The sequence below is a fragment of the Brassica rapa genome, chromosome A08 (genome assembly GCF_000309985.2).
Source record: "Brassica rapa cultivar Chiifu-401-42 chromosome A08, CAAS_Brap_v3.01, whole genome shotgun sequence".
NCBI lineage: Eukaryota > Viridiplantae > Streptophyta > Magnoliopsida > Brassicales > Brassicaceae > Brassica > Brassica rapa.
In genome coordinates, this window is record NC_024802.2 from 5,803,148 (window position 1) to 5,817,914 (window position 14,767).

Here is a 14,767-nt window from a genome sequence, read left to right on the forward strand (position 1 = left end):
CGCCGCGTTTAACATTTCGTAAAACTTTTTTGCATCTATATTAGGTTCTTCATCATGAGCTACGAATGCATCAGCTACCATATCATGAACCCTATCATAATCTACCATCTCCTCCTGATGGTAACAATGTTCATTATGCAAATGATGATCAACCGGTTCTTCCTGAAAATTGCTATTACTACTACTAGCTTCATTCTGATCATAATTAAAACCTTCTCCATGTTGAAACCATATATAGTAATTTGACGTGAAACCTCTATTTATTAAATGCTTCCAAACATTTTCACGGTTTGCCAGTTTCGAATTGTTGCATTTCCGACAAGGACAAAACATCTTACCACTTTCTTGGGCGAGCGGTGTTGAATCTGCTTGATGCATAAATGTCTCCAGCCCCGCAAGGTATTCTTTCGTCACTCTCCCGTTAGCATCTCTATGCATATACATACACTTCCGCAACTCGTAAATAGTTCCAGAGGCAGCCATTTTTTTTTTTTTACGTTTTTTGTTGTTGGTGTGTTTAAAATGATGCTCAAACATCCATATTTATAGGAAATTTTGAATCTGGTAGTTGTAATTTTCCTATGAATTTACGACGAAAATTAATTAGGTGCAAAAAAAAACGTGTGTCACTTACAAAGTTGGTGGATTTAAACTTTCCTCGCTAAATCCACGTAAATAGTTTCCTCGTAAATAACACGCGAATTTTACGTTCACTTTACGAGGAACGTACGTGAAACATAATATCATCGTTATTTCCACGTAAATGACACGTCACATTACATCGATTTTACGACGAAAGGTTTTTGTCGTTACTTTACGAGGAAATAACGATGATACCATTATTCACGTAAATCCTCGTCAAGTTGACGTAAACTTACGAGGTTTGTTTTTCCTCGTTAAGCTTGAGTTTTCTTGTAGTGTTTGTTGGGAGCATCATGGATCGTTTGCAATGAGCACGGTGAATGCTTAATACACAGTAGGAGAGCCTTTGGAAATGTCAACTCTCTGGCGGATGGAAGGTTTCTTGGATTAATGTTGGCGATCGAGTCAATGACAAGTCACCACTTACATCAAGTTTTCTTTGAAACGGAAGCTATGGATTTAGATGGAGTTGTCCTGAGACCAAAAGCTTGGCCGGCTTTCAGATACCAAAGAATAGAGTTGAAAAAAGCCCTGGAGAAAATAAATGAGTGGAGCTTGAGCGGTGCAGCAGTCAGATTGAATAGATGTGCTGCGAAGGTGGCGGAAAGCAGTACCGGCTTTAGGAGAGTGCAGAGAGTGCAACAGCACAGGGCCCCACATTTGTAGTCAAAATTTCTTTACTTTTTAGGACGCTAAATTTTTTGTTATTACAGTTTTAGTCAATATTTTCTTTTTCAATAGGGTCCTAATTTTTTTTGTTTTTACATGGATTAAACTTTCAACTTCAAATTCACTAAATTAAGAAAAAAAAATAGCACAGGGCCTCACTATTTTTTGAGCCGGCCCTGGCGTACAGTGTAACCATGGAGATGAGGTATCAGTCGTACGTAGCTCGGGGAGTTCCAGGCTGGTTGTGTGATATGTTGGAAGACGATAAGCAGGGAAGATGAATATGAGGAATGTGTTTGGAAGGTACACCGGGGAGGTTGTGAGCTTTGTGTCCTGTTCCTGTTAGTGTTACTAGTGTTTAGTCCACCATTATTTGGTTTTCATTCCTTTTGTTATGTATTCCTCATACTTTTGGATGGTAGTCTTTGGACTAAACTAATGCAATCTTCAGAGTTAAAAAAAAAATAGAACTATAGGAAGTATAGTCCAGCTCAGAGTTTTCGTTCCCAAATTTCAGTATTTAAAGGTGACGAACTTTGGGAAATATCTTTATGTTAGTGGAAAGTGAATAAGACGCTAGTTCGATTCATATTGAGGTACATTGCTAATTATTAGAGTCTGAAACAACTATCTCCTCAATTTAAAGTTTGAATATTTGCACAACAAAATAAGTTATTTTGTTTTGCTGGTGCAATCTGTAAAGGAGTTGATTCCACTCAATTTTATTTTCTAATAACTTATAATATAAGATATTTCAGTAGGTGTCTTTATAAAACTATAGGAGGTGAAGTCCAGCTAAGAATTTTGGCATTTCTCCGAAATTTGAATTATTTGAAGGTGAATAACTTTGGGATATATCGTTAGGTAGACTCAGTTAGATGCTAGTTCGACTCATATCAAGGTACATTGCTGTCTTCAATTCACTTTAAGTTATTTTGTTTTCGTGGCGTAAAGGAGTTGCTCACATTCAATTATTGTTTTCATTAAGAACCGTTCTTGCAGAAACCAAATGTTGATTTATAACTGATTTATAAAAATATATACTATTAAAACATAATTATTTCTGTTTTTTTTTTAATTTTAATAAAAATATATTTTTTATTTTCACAATACCATTAATTTTACAAAAACTTTGAAGCCTCATTCGTGATATTTTAGTTTTTTCTTTTTAAGATTACACTAGATCTTGATCCATACGACCATGCCGGATTTTCTTTAATATTAAAATATTTTAAATTAGGCAATAAAATATATCAATTTAATATATTAATAAATTAATATAACTTAGTGTTATATATTATCTAATTTTATAATAATATTTATGTGGTGTATAATATGATTACTATAAATTTATAAATTTTTTATTTTATAACAAAATTTATTTTGAAAACATTATTATGTAACAATCCTGATTTACATAATTTGTGTTTTATTTCTAAATTTAAAACATATGTGGAAATTAAATTAATTTAAACCTACATAATAGAAAATTTGGTATATAATTATTAATTAAACCAATTTAGTGTAGCTGTTTAAATAATAAACCAAATTGTTTTTTTAACCCAAGAGAATACACAGAAGTTAATAACAATAGGGTAAAGTCTTAAATATACGATATGAATAAAGATCAAATGTTTTATCTATGAAAGGAGGTGTAAATTACTGTATTACACGGTAAAAACATTTAAAGGTGTGACTTCTTAGTGGTTTAAATTAAAACAAATCACATATGAAATAAGTCATAATTTTTTTGCTAAATAGATGAGAATTTTAATTTAAAATTAAAAATAGATATAAATATATCTTTTTAAAAACATCTTTTAAAATACTTCTTAAATCTAATTTTGAAAACTAAATCAATTTAAAATTGTTGTTATCATTAAAATACTATTAAAAGTAATGTATTTACTTATTAATTTTTATTTACAGTCAAAACTAAACTAAAATTTAGTTTCTTTTTTTTTGATGAAATTTTAAATTTATTGATCACCTAGGAGAAATAATTACATTTACAAAAGAATCAGATTATGAAGAATATACTGGAAAGAAAAGAATAGGAGAACATATAGAAAAAGACCACCATTTGCCTATCCCGTGAGCTCGAACCATCTCTGTAATAATCCAGCATATGTGTGCTGCGGACCATACTTCAGCGACACTATTCTATTCCTCATCGATCTATCAATGGCCTTATGCATACTGTTTGTCCTCGTCCAGTTGCCCTGATGCCGCCTTGAGTTTCTTTCTCTCCATATGTGGTACATGGCTGTTTGGAAGATCATCTTGAGTAGTATGGAGTCAAGTCTATTTACCCTCGCACGTCTGATCGCATTAAGCGTAATAGACCAGTCATGATTAGTCCTACGGCCAAAAAAATCCTCTCACCAGTCCTTCCCAAACAGTGAAAGAGTAGGGACAAACAAAGAAGAGATGATCCCTTGTCTCATCCCTCTCTCCACAAAGTCTACACCCCTGCATTATACCCCAAATCCTCATCCTGTCTCCAGTAGAAAGCCGGTTCTGTACTGCTAGCCAAGTGATAAAAGCGTACCGAGGTGTGCTCTGAGTGAACCATACGACCTTATACCAGTCTACCTTAGGCTTTTTGGGTCTAATCTGCTCCCAAGTGCTTGCAGTAGAGAAACTGTCTTGAAACTCATCCTCTCCACGCTTCCACAGAACCAGATCATCTCCTCTATCTGCATCAGGGACCGGCATTGCGAGTATTTAATTGTATAGCGTCTGAAATCTCCTGCTATGTTTGTTTCTCAAACTCCAGCCGTCACTGGAGACCGCATCACACACCAGCGCTCGTCGAGAAAGGCCCAGATACATTGTGCCTATGGCCCCTGTGACATCAATCAATCTCCCTGCGCCCGTCCAGTTGTCAAACCAGAAAGATGTACTTGATCCATCTCGAACCTCCATTTTCATAAACTTATCGGCTAAATCCCTTAGCTTTAATAACTTCCTCCACTTCCAAGACCCCTGACTATCATCCCTCACATCCCAAAAAGAGTTTTGTCGAAGCTGATAGTGTTTAATCCAACAAACCCATAAGGAAGTTGATTGAGTAAAGAGCCGCCATATAAGCCTCAAAGCGTAGACTTTAGAAGTATCACACAGTCTCCTAACTCCAAGCCCTCCTTCTTCCTTGGGATAACACACATCTGCCCAACTCACGTTAGCCTTGTGGGTTTGTGTTGGCGATCCCGACCAAAGGAAGGCACTGCACATGCTTTCTATTGTATCCAACACTACAAGAAAACAGGGGGATTCTGATGGCCGAAATCGTCGGAAAAGGCATATTCCGACGAATTTCTGACGAAAGCGTTCGTCGGTATCATTTCGTCGGAAAAAAAGAATTCGTCGGAATTTCGTCAGACCTTCCGACGACTTTCTGACGAATACCGAGAAATGTCATTCTGACGAACTTCCGACAATATTCCGATGCGGACACACGAGACCAGAGTTCATCGGAAAAACTATATACCGACGGAGACGGATCCTCCGAAGATACCGACGAACTGAGGCCTCGGTAAAGAATTTCCGACGAATAATAGTCCGTCAGTATTTACCGACGAATGTTGAATCATAGTCCGTCGGTATTTACCGAGGCCTCAGTTCGTCGGAATATATCAATTTTAATACGAATTAATTTTGCATTTTTATATATATTTTTTATATGAAAAATTAATTAATAAATAAATAAAATCTGAAATTTAAAATTAATAATATTATAGAATTTAAATTCATACAAACCGAAATAGAAAAAAACATTCAGAAAATTTAAAATTCATGCAAAACGAAAAAAAAAACATTCAGACAGTTTTAAAAAGCTGAAAAAAACTAAGAACTCGAAGACATCAAACGATCTAGCTTCTGCATTATCTCGGCGTTGAACTTCTTCTGGGATGCCAGCTCAGCAAGGATAGTGGCATTCTCCGAACGGATAGTGGCATTCTCAGAAAGGATAGTTGTGTTCTGCTCCTCCAATGCCCCAATCCGTTCATCTTTGTCATGTAGCTCCTCGAGAATCATGGGATCGGCATACGGAGCTTGCGAAGAAGACGCCGGATACGAAGAAGCACGGCGGGCCAACCCAACTAAACGGGCTCCTTTCCTTTTAGAAACTGCCTACAAAAATATTTAAAGTTAGTAAATATGGACAAATTAGTAATCGACATTATAAAAAATATATATTAATAAAAAAAATTACCTTTTCAACCATCTCATTTATTTGCAATAGGGACAAGTTGGTTGAAGCTCCCGTAGAATCGCCGTCATCAGAGAGAGGCTGAGATTGAGTTGCTATTTCAGCTTCCACCAAATCAACGACACCTTTGATCACGAGATCCTGAAGTTGACCCGTCTTCTTGTTAGTGTGAGCCACCTTAATGAGTTGGAGACGATCAACGGGATTACCGTCATTTTCTTCGATCTAAAAAACCGCCATTATTAGCCAAGGAATATAAAAAATATTTATTTAAAAAATATAAAGATAAATAATTAAAAAAACTTACAAGTTCATCTTCCTTAGTAGACATAGAGCAAGCGCCGAAGTTGTGCACATACATACCTTTCCCACCACGATCGCTCTTCCGGTTCTTGGAGTTCCTAGAAGACGTCTCTGCAGTTTCTTCCTTCTCCGAATGAGCTATCAACTGCTCCCACACCGTCCCGTTGATGAACCGTGGCCTCTTGTTCTTCTGCCAAACTGTCTTCCACACGTTTATCTGCTTCGTATAAGAGTCCATGGCCTTTTCGTTGAATTTCTTACGGACTGTTTCCGTGAGATCGGAGTGCCAGTTGAACTCTTGCTACAAAACAAACATAATTTAATAAGTAAATATATTTTAAAAAATGTAAATACTTTTAAAAAATGAAGAGTTTACCGCAAACTGACGAAACCACAACTCTCGTTCTTCGAAAGGAATCACACTCCACTTTGAATATCCAAAACGAAGCATGGAGTACATCATCTGGTTGATGCTCCTGCTAATGCCATTTTTCGACTTGGTGAACCTTTAAAAAAAATACAAGTTAGTTAACAAGTTAATTAATGGAAAAAAACATAATACTACAAATAAAAAAAAATACTAACCAAGTGCTATGTCCTCGTCGTGGGTTGGGATGGAGAACCGGGAGATGCTCTCGACCTGGTTGTTGAACCAATAGATCAACTGGCATGACCCCCGGATCCTGTTGAGCAGCAGCGGGAGGGGCAGCGGGAGCTGGAGCGGGAATATATGCGGGAACCGAGTTTTGTTCGTGAGACGATCCCGATGCACGGGAACTGCTCACCGAACTACGTCGGAGACGGGCTGCGGGGCGGGGTACATCCTCGGACCTAAAAAAAAATTAATACATCAAAAATCTTTTCAAATCATTTCTATTTTTAATGTTTTCATTTATATATTTACAAAAGGTTTTATAAACGTTTAAAAAAAACAATTAAACCTTTTATTATACATAGCTTATTACTGAAACTTATAAAAAATTTATAAATATAGAAAAATGTTGTTAAATATTTTTAAAATTTTTAAAAATGTTTTATTATACATAGTTTATTACTGGAAATTTGTAAAAAATTATAAAAATTTTAAAATTTTTTATTATACATGATTTATATATATATATATATGTATACAAAATTATAAAAATTTTATAATTATAGAAAAATGTTGTTAAATATTTTTAAAATTTTTAAAAAACGTTTTATTATACATATTTATTACTGGAAATTTGTAAAAAATTATAAAAATTTTAAAATTTTTTATTATACATGATTTATATATATATATATATATATATATATATATATGTATACAAAATTACAAAAATTTTATAATTATAGAAAAATGTTGTTAAATATTTTTAAAATTTTTAAAAAACGTTTTATTATACATATTTTATTATTGGAAACTTGAAAAACGTTTTTAAAAATCAAAAAACGTTTTAAAAACAGTAAAACGTTTTGAATTTTAACAAAAACACAAAATAATTCCAAAAAAAAACTTAAACAACAATCCAAACAACAATCCTAACTTATATATCCTAAACTATCCATTCAATCCTAAAATTTTCAATCAAACAACCTAAAATCCGAGATCTAACTTCCAAAACCCTAAAAAATTGGGATAAAACAAGGTTGGGATGATTCTTACATGATTTGGGGTTTGGGGAAGAGATATGAGGGTGAGAAGATGATTCGCCGGTGATGGGGGCTCGAGAACGGCCGGAATCGCTGTGAAAGGGAGAGAAATCGCGGAGAGAATTGAGAGAGAGCCGGAGGCGGAAATAACGAAGAAGGAAAAAGAAGAGTAATTATATTTAACAATTCCGACGGACACGGGTTCGTCAGTATTCCGTCAGTATCATTAAATATATACCAATTGGCGGTTCGCGAAAATTTCACGCGGTTTGGTTTTCCCGGGTAAATTATAATTCCGACGGAATTTAGTTCGTCAGTATATTCCGACGGCATACTGACGACCCTTTCCGACGGAATTCCGACGACTTAGTGTTTAAGGGTTGGTTACAAGTTTCTAAAAGCAAAATCCAAATCTTTGATAATATATATAGTATTTGCATAAAGATTTAACAATATAAATGTTTTTATAACACGAATTTATACAACAACATTTTTTGTAGTGTAAGATTAGATGAATATGATTGTATAAGTATATGAGTGTTAAGATGAGATGTTATGAAAACGTGTGATATGCATACATAAATATTTTAATGAATTGTTATATTTGAACGGTTGCGATCTAATACTATACTAAACACTTATTATGTATTATTTTCATAGTTTTGGCATATAAATTTATAGATTTTTATGTTGGAAATTTTTTAAAAACACATGTCCTCGGTAATTCATCGGAATATACCGACGACATTCCGACAAACTAGACGAGTTCATCGGAATGTCATCGGTATATTGCGATGAATTACCGAGGACATTTCCAAACTTTAATGAAACTCTTTGTCGTCGCTATCTCGTCGATATTTTGCGAGGGATTTCCGACGGACCTATAGAAAAAAAAAAAAAAAAACTAATCCGAATCTTCTGAATCTTCATCAAACTCCCCAACCTCAGCTTCTGGCTCCGAATGTACAACAGCATCAAGTCCAAACTCAGTCAAATCCTCAACGAGTTCAACATTTGCCAAATCTTCAACTGCCTGGGCGTTGCTGGTAGACTCTGGTTGCAATGATTCATCATCATCAGAAGTTCCATCCACTCGTCCTCTTGGGTTGATTTGCGTTACAGTGACCCATGGATCATCTCTGTACGTCACCCGAGGGTAACTGATGTAACACACCTATACATATCAATTATACAAATATTAGTAAAATATATAACATTAATTAATTATATTGGTAAACAATTATGAATAGATTGACATACCTGATCAGCTTGCGAACCAAGAATGAAGGGATCATAGTATTGAAGTTTCCGCCCGAATGAACTGATGTAACACCAAACACAAAATTTTGGATATGATTTGACCACATAGTTTGGTCCCTGCACAAATTCGCGTATCCAATCATCGAACACAAAACCTCTGGCCAAACCATCATTCACCTACAAATTAAAAACATATATGAGTGAAAAGTTAATTAGTTTATATTAAATTTAAACTACTCATTTGCATAGGGTAATATGATATATGACTCACATAACTACGAAGCCACACAGCAAATCCGTTATCTCTAAGTTGTTGAAGCTCATCTTCTGTTGCATGCCTGTGAGTCATACGCAACTCCGCCATATATACACTATATACAAAAATATTATCAATATGAAATAAATTTATTGAATATTAATCTAACAATGTAAATGAAAAAATATTTTACCTCTCATATTGTAGAACATCTTCACAGTTGGTGAGCAAATATGTTTGCAAATGAGCGTGCTCAGTGTCCGTAAGTCTGCGCTTCGTGAATTTTCCACTAAGTTGTCCTATTTCCTTGAACATGCTTGGGACAGTAACATGATATGTTGCTCTCTCCCCTCTGTCATCATGCCGAGCAGGTCTTCGGTGTTTTGTATGCACTTCTGGTGGAAAATAATTTTCATCAAAGATTGCAGTTTCTTCATTGATCACCTGTACCACTATAGATCCTTCCACCCTGCTTTGATTTTTGACCATCTTCTTCAGATGATGCATATAACGCTTAAAAATATACATCCATCTGTACTGCACAGGACCACCAAGTTCCAATTCTCTTGCGAGATGAATAGCAAGATGTTCCATTAAATCAAAGAATGATGGAGGAAATATCTTCTCAAGGTTGCACATGCTGACTGGTGCGTTTGTCTTCAAATTATTAATACCCTCTTCAGTCACTACTCTGCTGCATAAGTCGCGGAAGAAAACACTTATCCCTGCAATTGCTTCATGAACATTACGTGGCAATAATGCTGAAAAAGCAAACGGGAGGAGGCGCTGCATAATTACATGACAATCATGACTCTTCAAGCCACTAAACTTTCCTTCGCTTCTATCAACGCAGTTCCCCAAATTTGATGCATATCCGTCAGGAAATTTCACTTTATCTGTAATCCAATCAAAGAACTCTTCTTTTCTAGCACCATCCAGCCGATAAATGGGAAAAGGGGCCGTACCGTTCTCATCAACGTGAAGTTCAGAACGATCACAATATCGACTAAATCCAACCTTGACTTCAAATTATCTTCGTTTTACCTTGGATGTTAAGGACTGTGTTCATCAGATTGTCGAAGAAGTTCTTCTCAATATGCATGACATCTAAATTATGCCCCAATAGATGAGTCTTCCAATATGGCAGATCCCAGAAAATACTCTTTTTGTGCCAGTTATGTAGCTCTCCAACCGCACTGACTCGAATGTTTTCATGTCCACCTACATCTGGCGTCCTTTCTGCATCAAAATCCCTAAACTGCTTCAACAAATCTTTCCCACTAACTTCCTCAGGTGGACCATCAAACACCTGCTTGTTCTTCGTAAACGAAGTCTTACTCCTGCGGTATGGATGATCAGGTGGTAGAAATCGTCTGTGACAGTCAAACCAACACGTTTTCCTTCCGTTCTTTAGTTGGAAAGCATCTGTGTCATCTTGACAATATGGACATGATAGCCTCCCATGTGTTGTCCATCCAGATAACATACCATATGCTGGAAAGTCACTTATTGTCCACATAAGTACTGCCCGCATCTGAAAGTTTTCTTTGCACGAAACATCGTATGTCTCAAAACCATGCGCCCATAGTTGTTGCAACTCATATATCAGTGGTTGAAGAAACACATCTAGTGATCTTTTAGGATGATCTGGACCGGGGACGAGAATTGAGAGAAACAAAAACTCTCGTCGCATGCACAAGCTCAGCGGTAAGTTGTACGGGGTCACGATAACTGGCCATAGAGAATATTGTCTTCCATGCTTTCCAGACGGGCTGAAACCATCAGTAGATAATCCAAGATAAATATTTCTTCTCTCTTCCGCAAATTCTGGATATGTTGACTGGAAATGTTTCCAAGCCTTCGCATCTGAAGGATGTCTAATCTCACCATTTGTGGAATGCTCTGCATGCCATCTCATTGCTTTTGCTGTGCGCTCACACTGATACAACCTCATCAATCTTTCCGTCAAAGGCAAATACCACATTCTTTTGAACGGGATCGGAACTCTTCCCCTCGTCTCCTGATAATGAGGTTTCCCACAAAATTTGCATACATTTCGTGTCTCATCCGCTCTCGAGTAGATCATGCAGTTGTCAATACATACATCTATCACTTCGTACGGTAGTTGAAGACCGGCTACAAGTTTCTGAACCTCGTAGTATGAACCCGGTGCAAGGTTATCCTCAGGTAGAATACCTTTGACAAAATCAGTAATCGCATCCATACATTCTTCAGCCAAATTATAGTCTGTCTTAATACCCATTAATTTAGTTGTAGATGATAAGACTGAATGACCATCTCTACAATTTTGATACAAAGGTTGTTTTCCTGCATCTAACATGTCAAAAAATCTCATAGATTCGGGATTTGGTTCTTCCCCTCTATAATGATTATGTACCATCTGCTCAGTACCTACACCAAAATCTATATCCGTTCTAGGTTCTTCTAACCTAATATCAGGCTGAAGTTCACTAACAGGCTGAGGTTCGCTAGTACTACCATATTCATAACCAGTTTCTCCATGAAGGTACCAAACTTTATAATTACGTGAAAACCCTTTCATATACAAATGAGTCCAAACATCAAATTCTTTTATAACCTTATTATTATTGCAAGTAGAGCATGGACATCTTAACATACCACTTTTTGCATCCGGTTCCTGTTGAACAAGCCTCATGAATTCTCCAATCCCTTGAACGTATTCTTCCGTAAGCAAATTGGTGTTGGGATCCAAATGAGGTTTATCCATCCACGAACGATAATAAGCTCCTGAAGACATGATTTTCACGGAATTGTTATGACTAAAGAGAAAGAAGAGAGAATGAGGTGTGAATGAGTTGAATGAGGAGGGGTTGCATTTATAGGAAATTGCTTACGGACATCCGACGACTTTTCGACGGTATACCGACATATATAAAGCATTCCGTCGGAATTCCGTCGGTATTTTCTAATCTCAAACGGCTATAAAACGGTCATATATATTTGTCGGCAACGGTCACTTGGTTCGTCAGAAATTCGTCGGAAAATTCCGACGGAATACCGACGACCGTAACGGTTATATCTTTTAATCGGAATGTCGTCGGAAATTCGTCGGAATATTCTGACGACTTTTGGACGACTACAACGGTTATATTGTTTATCGGAATGTCGTCGAAAAGTCGTCGGAATATTCCGACGACCCTTGTTTTCTCGGAAATTCGTCGGAATTAGCCGACGGAATTCCGACGACTTCAAATTTTTTGTTTTCGTCGGAAATCGGTCGGAATTCCGTCCAAATTGTCCGACGCCTTTGGCGTCCGTCGGAATCACCGTCGGAATTCGGCGTGTTTTCTTGTAGTGCAAACACTTTGCTGGAAGAATAAACGCCGAGCTCCAAAAGGTCACCGCTATGACTGATTTAATTAACTTTAGCCGACCCGCAAAGGACAAGCCCCTGTTGGACCAACAAAGTATCTTTCTTCTGATCTTGTCAATCAATGGCTCATAGTCGTGAGCTGTTAAGGACTTGGTGGTTAAAGGCATACCTAAGTATCAGATAGGGAAGTTTCCAACTCCAATTCCCAATGATTTTGCTTCAGTAATCATGGCCGTTTGATCGCTCGCTGCTATAAATATTTGAGATTTTGCTGCATTTATATGAAGGCCAAACATATCTGCGAATTCCTTCATAACCTCTATAACCCCATTCACCGACTCAATGGTACCATCCGTGAAAACCAGAATGTCGTCAGCGAAACTCAAATGAGTGAGATTTTGTTAGACATACAAATTTCACATACAAATTTTAAAATTAGCTTCTAATTATCCTTTGTGATAATTAAAATTTAATTAACTAATTTCACATACAAATTTTAAAAAGATTCTAAAATATACTTAATTGTTTTCTGTTTACTATCTATCTATCTATCTATATATATAAGGGTTTGCTTCTCTCCTGTTGTGCCACGTCAGATAACACATAGATAAGTCGCTTTCTGACGTTGCGACACGTGTCCCGACTGTATTAAACGCAACACTTCATTTAAAGAAACGTGGGCCATTTCTCTCCTTCCTTCTGCGGCGCTTGGCAACGTCTGAACTTCTTCCCAAATTTCTGAAACGGTTCCAGTTGTGGCTTCTCCCTGTTAACTTCCCATTAATTCAATCGCCAGTGATGAGGTCTTCAATGCATTGTTTACGTCGGCGAAGCGGTGTGTTCTCGGGTATAAATATGTCAGTATTTCTCATCTCCAAATCATTCTTTTCATATCTCTTATCATTCCATTTTCTCACATTCATATTATTCCAAAAACTTCGCAGATTAGAATGGCAAAGTCTGTTCTCCTATTTGTTTGAATTTCTACTTCATCCTCTTTGTTATTGGAATCTCTTTCAAGAGTTGATGTTGAATCTATCTGCAAAAAAGAAATAAACGAAGCACAAAAAAATCAGTTTCATTTCTAAACTCTGTTACAACAACTCTAAAAGATACAAACTTCAAACAAAATCAGTTTTACAACCAAACCGTATCTAAAACTAATTTAACTCGACCGATATTCCACTAAGTACACATGCAAACCATTAGAGATGTATAATCAAACACTGATTTGACTCGAATCAACTCGTAACAAAGACGAATAAGAGTCGAAGAAAGAGAGTGATAATACCTCTGATTTGATTCTCGAATGGTCTGATGAAGCATGAGATGGAGAGGATAGGTGATTTATAGTAGCCAGTTTGAGCTGGTTAATGAAAAAAATAACGAATTGAGGTTGCTTTTTTGTAACTACGGTTTGTCGCTTCGTCGTCGCCGTAAAGCAATCCAGGAACCGAAGAGATTCTCAATATATGTGTAAACTAGACCCTGAGGGTATGAATTTTAGGTTTTTGGTTATTTATTTAACTAAATGATGTATTTGTAATATTTGATGTATTATATTCACCAGCTAAATATTTTTTTTTGCATCTTAAACCATCTATTTATGACGAATATTCGATATCATATACAAAATTGAACAAATAGACGTAATTAGAGAATTGTAGACGATATATAAAAATAAAAACAATAGTTATTAATGTAAAATATGAAGAAATATTATATTATGACTTAGTATGGCATAAACGATTATAAATTAGTTTTACATGTTTAAAGAAAATACAATGATTTTTAAACTTCTATGAAAAATTTAACATATAAAAAAGGGCAATAAATTAGTTATCAAATTTTAAATAATTTCATAATTTTATTAATAATAAATTATTTATAGTCTTTGTTTTTCAGCAAGATAATTATTAAATGTTCATAACATTAATATGTTAAAAGACCATATTATGAAAGCTCATGTTGTAACCGTTTTTTTCTGGGAAGTATAACAAAAATAAATTACCTTAAACTCTTCGTTTTGTTTAAGTTCTGTGCCGGTAAAAGATTTAAAAAAATCTTTCTATCTTTTTTCAATGTTCAATTTGAAGCTTATTATGCAATAATCATACGTAAATATATGCAATTGGTTGGAATCTCTATATCTTTATATTCTTACAAATTTTAAATTTATTGTTTCCTCTTCTACAAGCAAATCAATTACCGAAGTAATAGATTAATTGGTTGGAATCAAATCTATTATTATAATTAGTGTAATTATGGTTACAATTTCTATATTTAATAAGTATATTAAAGATACGACATTGAAGATATTCTGTTTTGATTAATAGAAGATATTGGATTTTGAGTTTGTATTTATTGATTTATTTGAGTTTTATTTGAGTTTGTATTTGAGTTTTTATAAAGCTTAGAAAATCAATACGTA

General features: G+C 35.5%; 2 protein-coding genes across 2 annotated transcripts; both read right to left on the reverse strand.

The window, feature by feature from the left end:
- Positions 1 to 491: 491 nt before the first annotated feature.
- Positions 492 to 6,755, reverse strand: LOC117127442. The gene is made up of 4 exons (XM_033277805.1): positions 6,416 to 6,755; positions 6,207 to 6,336; positions 5,835 to 6,131; positions 492 to 5,752 (listed from the first exon to the last, which is right to left on the reverse strand). Exons 1-4 carry the CDS (start codon positions 6,499 to 6,501, stop codon positions 5,498 to 5,500), a joined length of 768 nt encoding a protein of 255 aa, XP_033133696.1. The 5' UTR covers positions 6,502 to 6,755; the 3' UTR covers positions 492 to 5,497.
- Positions 6,756 to 7,905: 1,150 nt separating this feature from the next.
- Positions 7,906 to 10,010, reverse strand: LOC103833381. Its single transcript, XM_033277596.1, has 3 exons — positions 9,175 to 10,010; positions 8,997 to 9,096; positions 7,906 to 8,902 (listed from the first exon to the last, which is right to left on the reverse strand). Exons 1-3 carry the CDS (start codon positions 9,771 to 9,773, stop codon positions 8,690 to 8,692), a joined length of 912 nt encoding a protein of 303 aa, XP_033133487.1. The 5' UTR covers positions 9,774 to 10,010; the 3' UTR covers positions 7,906 to 8,689.
- Positions 10,011 to 14,767: the final 4,757 nt, after the last annotated feature.

What these genes read in the sequence shown, in the direction of transcription:
- LOC103833381 (XM_033277596.1), bottom strand. Translation starts at nt 9,773, where the DNA reads ATGCAGCGCCTCCTCCCGTTTGCTTTTTCAGCATTATTGCCACGTAAT. An exon ending in GATGTTCTACAATATGAGAG is followed by an intron (nt 9,097 to 9,174) that starts GTAAAATATTTT and finishes TTTTGTATATAG; the next exon opens with TGTATATATGGCGGAGTTGC. An exon ending in CTGTGTGGCTTCGTAGTTAT is followed by an intron (nt 8,903 to 8,996) that starts GTGAGTCATATA and finishes TTTAATTTGTAG; the next exon opens with GTGAATGATGGTTTGGCCAG.
- LOC117127442 (XM_033277805.1), bottom strand. Translation starts at nt 6,501, where the DNA reads ATGCCAGTTGATCTATTGGTTCAACAACCAGGTCGAGAGCATCTCCCG. An exon ending in CGACGAGGACATAGCACTTG is followed by an intron (nt 6,337 to 6,415) that starts GTTAGTATTTTT and finishes TTTTTTTTAAAG; the next exon opens with GTTCACCAAGTCGAAAAATG. An exon ending in CTACTAAGGAAGATGAACTT is followed by an intron (nt 5,753 to 5,834) that starts GTAAGTTTTTTT and finishes GCGGTTTTTTAG; the next exon opens with ATCGAAGAAAATGACGGTAA.